This window comes from Diadema antillarum, unplaced genomic scaffold (genome assembly GCF_040938485.1).
Source record: "Diadema antillarum isolate AM-2024a unplaced genomic scaffold, OU_Dant_1.0 seq00000766_RagTag, whole genome shotgun sequence".
In the NCBI taxonomy this organism is placed as follows: Eukaryota; Metazoa; Echinodermata; class Echinoidea; order Diadematoida; family Diadematidae; genus Diadema; species Diadema antillarum.
The window spans coordinates 154010-161112 of record NW_027271656.1 but is presented as its reverse complement, the minus strand read 5'-3'; the positions used below and the strand labels follow the sequence as shown (position 1 = coordinate 161112).

General features: G+C 41.5%; 1 protein-coding gene across 1 annotated transcript in view; it reads right to left on the bottom strand.

Annotated features, from left to right (window-relative positions):
- Window positions 1-1972: 1972 nt before the first annotated feature.
- Window positions 1973-7103, bottom strand: part of LOC139738724 (uncharacterized) — a 133746-nt gene continuing 128615 nt past the window's right edge. Inside the window, exons 18-21 of the mRNA XM_071649361.1 lie at window positions 5077-5242; window positions 3916-4528; window positions 3384-3458; window positions 1973-2865 (exon numbers count right to left, since the gene is read on the bottom strand). Of these exons, the coding sequence (XP_071505462.1) occupies window positions 2736-2865; window positions 3384-3458; window positions 3916-4528; window positions 5077-5242 (984 nt within the window). The 3' untranslated portion in view covers window positions 1973-2735. The remainder of the gene's footprint in view (window positions 2866-3383; window positions 3459-3915; window positions 4529-5076; window positions 5243-7103) is intronic.

Genomic DNA, 7103 nt, shown 5'->3' with positions numbered 1-7103 from the left:
ATGTAAACCAATTAAAAAAAAAAATAGTTTTCTTTTTCAGTAGTTCATGTCTTGCATCATAATTGTCTTGGCTTATAGCGTGTCCTTGAATAGAGCACTGTCCACCTGACGGCAAAACCTCTCAGATTTATTTGGCATCAGTAATGTACGTGTGAAACTAACTTTTATATCAAAGTCACTGCCGTTCCTCATCAGTTCATTACTGATTGAGGGTAAATCAGCCCATAACTCTACAACATTGTTAGCAGTGCAGTTGGTACGAAATGAGGCAACCATCTGCAGCCACTGGCATTATTTGCACAAGACTGCAAGACGTCCATACCAATCTACCGGGCACCAAGTCTGAAGTGTGTGACACATTCTTCCAGCAATATTAGACATAGAAAAATAGCATAACAATACCATCATAGCACACCATTTATTTTTTATTCATTTATTATTTTTTTTTTTGCTGTGTGAGCACATTATTTTTTCATAAAAATAGACATGTATATCTACATACGCTGGCTTTTAAAACTGACTCAATTCTAGTTGCACTGACATTAACTCTTCTCATGTACATCTCTTCAGATTCCTCATTGAAAAAAAAACAAACATCTGTGCATCAAGACTACAGATAGCATACCGTGGTATTCATGACCCTTTGGTAATTTTTGCTTGTTGGCTTCTCGCACATAGCCATCAGATATGCACAAGTGTAAATTTGCCCTTCCGACGTGCATCAACTGTTCAGTCAAGTATAACGACAAATAACATGAAGCCGTTTTTTTGTTTACAACACTAAATGGCACACTGACCTGACAACAGTGATCATGAAATACTGCATACGCTGTTATTTTCCCGTACAGATATTTTCGTGAATGATGAGGTCATAGACATTTTCGCGAGATGTCGTTTTCGCCGATCAACATTGACGCTAATGCTCTATTAACAAAATGCATGGAGACATTTTCATGTGTTGTTAAATTCGCGAACCAACTGTGATTTGCAAAATTCACGAAAATTAAACCCTCGTGAAACTGACAGCTTTAACAGTACGCTACACGCATCTCTGATGGCTCACACTTGCCTTTTGAGGCAGAGCGCATTGCCAAGCAGCACACACATGGGAGATATATTTCTATCATTACCTCCTATTTACACAATGTGCGATGGTCAGCGCACTACACTCATGAAGTCAATTGGAGACAATACATTCTTTCTTTGCCCCCTATATCTTTGGCGTGTAAACCCTTTTGCATTATTCTCTGTAGCTACTGTCTGCATACACCATACATTTACGACAACATTCCTTTATGAGTGGAGCTCGCAAGACAATTTTGGGAGCGGTCGAATTTATGTCACAGAATGACAGCGATTGAATACCGAACAAATCCTTTCCCTTTTCAAGATGCAAAGTTTCCGAGACTATCAGTCCACTCCGCATATTTGTGAAAATGAAACCACAAAAGCAGAGAAGCATAATGACGTGTCAAAGCAGTGTATGAAGCTACCTCTCCCCGCCCTTCATGGCATTTTAGAGGAATGAGGACAGGTAACGCATGGAGAGTTTTGCAGCTGGCATTGCACTGGGTTCACTTGTCTACTCCGCATCTCTCTGACAGGACTCTAAACGATGGTCAATTTCTTCCCATGTAACTCTCTGATTAGCAATTGGGTGGACAGCTTGCATTGCAATGATTCACAGTCCACTGTAAGACATTAATCGATGCGGGTTGCAGTTACACGAGAATGGTAACTCGAATTTGACTATTTTCTGATTAGATGTTGCCGATGACAACTGATGTATGTTACATTGCTGTTTACTATTCACTTTTACATCACTTTACTACGATAAAGGACATAGCGATTACAGAATTGTTGATTATTGTTTTTTTGGTCAGTGCTTACATCCTTGTGTCGTTTTTGCTGTTGTCAAATGCAAATTACATAGGACTGAAGGCAGTAGAAATATAAGGGGGGGGGGGGGGAGGGGACTCCTATGACCTGTTGTTAGTCTATACACAGTGTACACTTGTGATAGATAACAACTCATCCTCTGCTCTGAAAAGTGCAAATGGGTTATAGACAATTCTACATTTCCTCTGCCTGTAACTGAGGCAGATACAGACAACTGCTGGTGCAAAGATTCACACAGCTTGCTGACTTTCAAGTTGTCATACATGTTTATGTTCTTACCTTCTATCATTCTGTGTTAGCATCCCCATCCTTTTTCTTCTTTTTTTGTGGGGAGGGGGAGGGCCATTTTGCATGTGTGTGCATATATTTGTGTTCAAAGGTGATAAACAAGTGTACTACTACCCTCGGAGAAAACAAAAGATATGCAGAACATAGCCATACACAGGCACAGTTCAGCAATGACAACATACACATGTGATATCCTTGTCCATAATGCCACAAAATGGTGTTACGAAGATTAAAATTTCACAATAATTACTGGAGGATACGACCCATAAAGTCATCGTTGTCACTACTTGCTCCCCTGGAAAAAAGTTTCCAGCATGGCCATGTGATGACTGGTCTCCAAAACGAGTCTGCACATTTCTCGAATATGAAATCACACAGCGTCACATCATTTGGCCTGGCCCTATTGGTTTGAATAGCCCCTCGTGCGTTTATCTCCGTAATAGAACACAGCCGGACGGGTGATGTAGCACTAGGTTTGGATGTGGGCGTGGCTGGCTGTATTGGAGGGTGGCAGGGTGTTGCCGTGACTACAGGAGGGAAGGCCTGGGCTAGCTGGTGGCTGATAGTACAAACATTGAGTAAACCACAAACTGGATGAATGTGACGACGATGAGGAATGTAGCAAAAGACTTGACTCCGTGGCTCTTGCGTTTCACTAATCGAAGTGGCACCAAGACACTGTTTGGAGGAGGACAAAAAATGAAGATTTTGAACGCAGACTGTCAGTGTAAACATACGCACACAAACACACACACACACACACACACACACACACCTAGAAGTGAGATAAAACAAACTAATCTGATATGGCACCCATGCTCTTTTTCTGCCAAAGTTGTAAATAGCAGAAATTTTAGAAACAACACATGAAAATCTTACAACTCACGGATAGGAACATGGGTAGTGCGTGTGACAATTTACAGAAAACATGGCTCTATTTTGAGCCATTTTATTGATACAACTCCTTCACATTTATTGTCTTTAAAAGGGATAGTATAGTATTGGTTGAGATGAGAATTCAGCTTTTAACTTTTTACGAGATACTTAGAAACCACTTTATGTAATGTAAAAGGGCATACAATTCATATGATTTTAGTATATTCAATTCAATATTATTTCAGTGCTATGTAATCACTGCATACTGCATGTCTATACCGACTATACATGTATCTGCTTAATATAAAAATTATACGTACCCTTTTACAAATACAAAGACGATGACAGAAATGAAGAGAAACTCGAAAAATGTGACCGCAAGAGACTGGTTCTTTCTGCAAAGACAAAATAGGAAGATTCATCATAAGTGATACTGATACATTTCAGCACTGATCATCATGTTACATGTGAACACATCAGAGTTTATCATCGCCGATTCCTCTTTCAAACAGTATGTGTTTTCATATTTTTTCATAGTTTTCATATTTTTGATGCTGCATCACAAACAAAAAAACTATTTCAAACCTAAAAAAACATGAAAAGAGAAAAATAGCACAGCCACTTGGTATCTACCTTGAGAATTCTTCATAAGTATTTTCTACGTCAAACAGTCCTACAAAAGAAAAATTCACACAAGATACACTTAGGAATAGTTTATGCCTGCGTTGAGAATCCCAAGGGTATTTACAGCTGTCTGGATTGTAAATCTCCTATCCTAACACTGTCATGTCATGTAATGATGACATAAGGATAAAACAGCTTGGGTTGGGAAAAAATGGAAATGCGACTCACAAAAATGATGGGAGGTTGTCGTCCTTGATCTGGGCACCGTTGAAGCTTCCATCGTTGTGACCCTTGACCTTTCGGACCCCAGTGTCGTCCCGTCGGTTGCCGCTGAGGTTGAGGGTGTCGCGGAAGTCCTTCCCGCCCTCGTCCCTCTTCAGCCGATCCATGATGCCCTGGATTGGTCTCATCTCTTGGTCGGGAGCCTGCAGGATGGCTGCCTTGGGTGGCTCCTCCTTCCTTCCCTCTTGGATGGGGTTGAACTTCAAGTGGTCTTTGATGGGGTTCCGGACGGCGTTCCCCTGCCCGACGTCGCTGCTGCTGTCATCGTCGTCCTCGTCCTCCTCGTCTTCATAGCTCGGCTTATCGTCTTTATCCTCACCTCCCCCCGGGTCCACTCCCGCCTCCTGCTTGTTGTTGGCGTCCTCTGCGTAGTTATTGTCCTCGTCCTCATCTTCCGTCTCATCATCCTCCTCCTCCTCTGCGGCCTGGTTGGCACGGTCGTCATGGTTTCTCTGCCAGGGCCGGATGTTTGGGGAGGGCTGGTTCGCCAGGAATGGGTACTCATCCTCCCCGACTTCCCTGATCTGTTCCACTGCCCACAGTCCATACAACTCATCGGCTGGAAAGAAGTAATGAAAACACTATTTTATAATCCAGTACTGCGTTTATTTAATGTGAGCTTTTTCAAGAATGCTTCTTTATTTATGAAAAAAAAAGACAAAAGACACCAGCTGTCTCATTGGCTGCATCTATGCGCTGAAGTGAGCCTGTCAAGATGCTCATATTCTGCTCACAGACATTCTAGTTTGTCTGCAAATGCTACATACATGTAAATTACTGCAAAGAACTTTTGTGCTTTTTTCTGATATATCCTTGATGAAGATACCAAACAAAGATGAATTCTTAGTTACATTTGAACTTGATGCTAGAATTACATCTTAACTGAGAGCTTTGAATTCATTTACATTTTGAATATGGATTGATTTGGCGAGTGACAGCAAATTGAGCATAAAAGTTGAAATATATGTAATTTCCACATCCCAGAACATTCCATATTTACAGTACTCTGGAATATCTGGCAAAAACTTGTACAATGTGAATATGCAAGCATTGTAAAGATGAGATATTTTGATAGGAACTTTCATCGGATGACATGGCATCACTTACTGCTCGAGGAGAAATCTAGCCAACCCTTGGATTTCTCCTGAGTCAGGTAGATCTGGACGGTGTAAGGAAATGGTTCCTGAACCCCTCGCTCGAAGAGGACCAACGTCCACAGCCCATCCTCCATGGCACCGCACATCAGTGTGTTGATGAAACGGACGGTGTCCGACTGAGGTGGGTTTGAGATACGAGAGTAGGAACACCATTTAATACATACTGTCTGTATTATTTCTTTCCTCTTCTGGGGGACCACCTTTGATGGGCGTGCATGGTGATCATTTTTACTCTTTCCCTGTCCGAATTTTAATAACTATATTGGCTGCTGTATGGCGTAATATCTAGCATATTTAACCCGCTTTATTATCTACTGACCTTGTTATTAAAGTGAAACAACTTTGGGAAGCCTTAGTTTTTTTGTTACTGTGTTCTCTTATCATTTTTATTTTGTGAACATCACACAGGATTCAAATACTCATCCTCATTTTCCACATCAAAGTTATCCCTCTCATTTCTCTTTCTAACCTCTCTCTACTCATCTCTATCCGTCTATCTCTCCCTTCATCTATCTTTCTCCTGATCTCTCCCTCTGATTCCTCATTTCTATCATATCTCCCCTTATCCCTCTATTCCTCCTCATCTGTCTTGCCTTCTCATCTCTCCCTTTCTATCTCTCAAATCATCTTTCTCATATGTCCCCCTTATCCCACTATCTCCCAATCTCTATCTCTCAAACCATCTTTCTCATCTCTCCCCTTATCCCTCTATCTCCTAATCTCTCCCTGTCTATCTCTCAATTCATCTTTCTCATCTCTCCCCTTACCCCACTATCTCCCAATCTCTCAATCTCTATCTCTCAAACCATCTTTCTCATCTCTCCCCTCATCCCTCTAACTCCTAATCTCTCCCTGTCTATCTCTCAATTCATCTTTCTCATCTCTCCCCCTACTCCACTATCTCTCAATCTCTCCCCTTATCCCTCTATCTCACAATCTCTCAATCTGTATCTATCAACTCATTTTTCTCATTTCTCCCCTTATCCCACTATTTCCCAATCTCTCAATCTCTATCTCTCAAACTATCTTTCTCATCTCTCCCCTTATCCCTCTATCTCTAATCTCTCCCTGTCTATCTATCAATTCATCTTTCTCATCTCTCCCCTTACCCCACTATCTCCCAATCTCTCAATCTCTATCTCTCCCCTTATCCCTCTATCTCCTAATCTCTCCCTATCTCTCAATTCATCTTTCTCATCTCTTTCCTTACCCCACTATCTCCCAATCTCTCAATCTCTATCTCTCAAACTATCTTTCTCATCTCTCCCCTTATCCCTCTATCTCCTAATCTCTCCCTGTCTATCTCTCAATTCATCTTTCTCATCTCTCCCCCTACTCCACTATCTCTCAATCTCTCCCCTTACCCCTCTATCTCACAATCTCTCAATCTCTATCTATCAACTCATTTTTCTCATTTCTCCCCTTATCCCACTATCTCCTCATCTGCCTTGCCTTCTCATCTCTCCCTTTCTATTTCTCTACTCATCTCTCTCATGTCTTACCCTGTCACTCTTTCTTCTCATCTCACCCCCACCTCACTTATTTCCCTTTCTCTCCCTTCATGTCTCTCTCTCCTCATGGAAACAGTAGAAGGAAAGAAGATGGCATGAATCTCTCTCTCGTCACAGAATCAGTAGAAGGAAAGAAGATGGCATGAATCTCTCTCTCGTCACAGAATCAGTAGAAGGAAAGAAGATGGCATGAATCTCTCTCTCGTCACAGAATCAGTAGAAGGAAAGAAGATGGCATGAATCTCTCTCTCGTCACAGAATCAGTAGAAGGAAAGAAGATGGCATGAATCTCTCTCTCGTCACAGAATCAGTAGAAGGAAAGAAGATGGCATGAATCTCTCTCTCGTCACAGAATCAGTAGTTGGAAAGAAGATGGCATGAATCTCTCTCTCGTCACAGAATCAGTAGAAGGAAAGAAGATGGCATGAATCTCTCTCTCTCTCCTCATGGAAACAGTAGAAGGAAA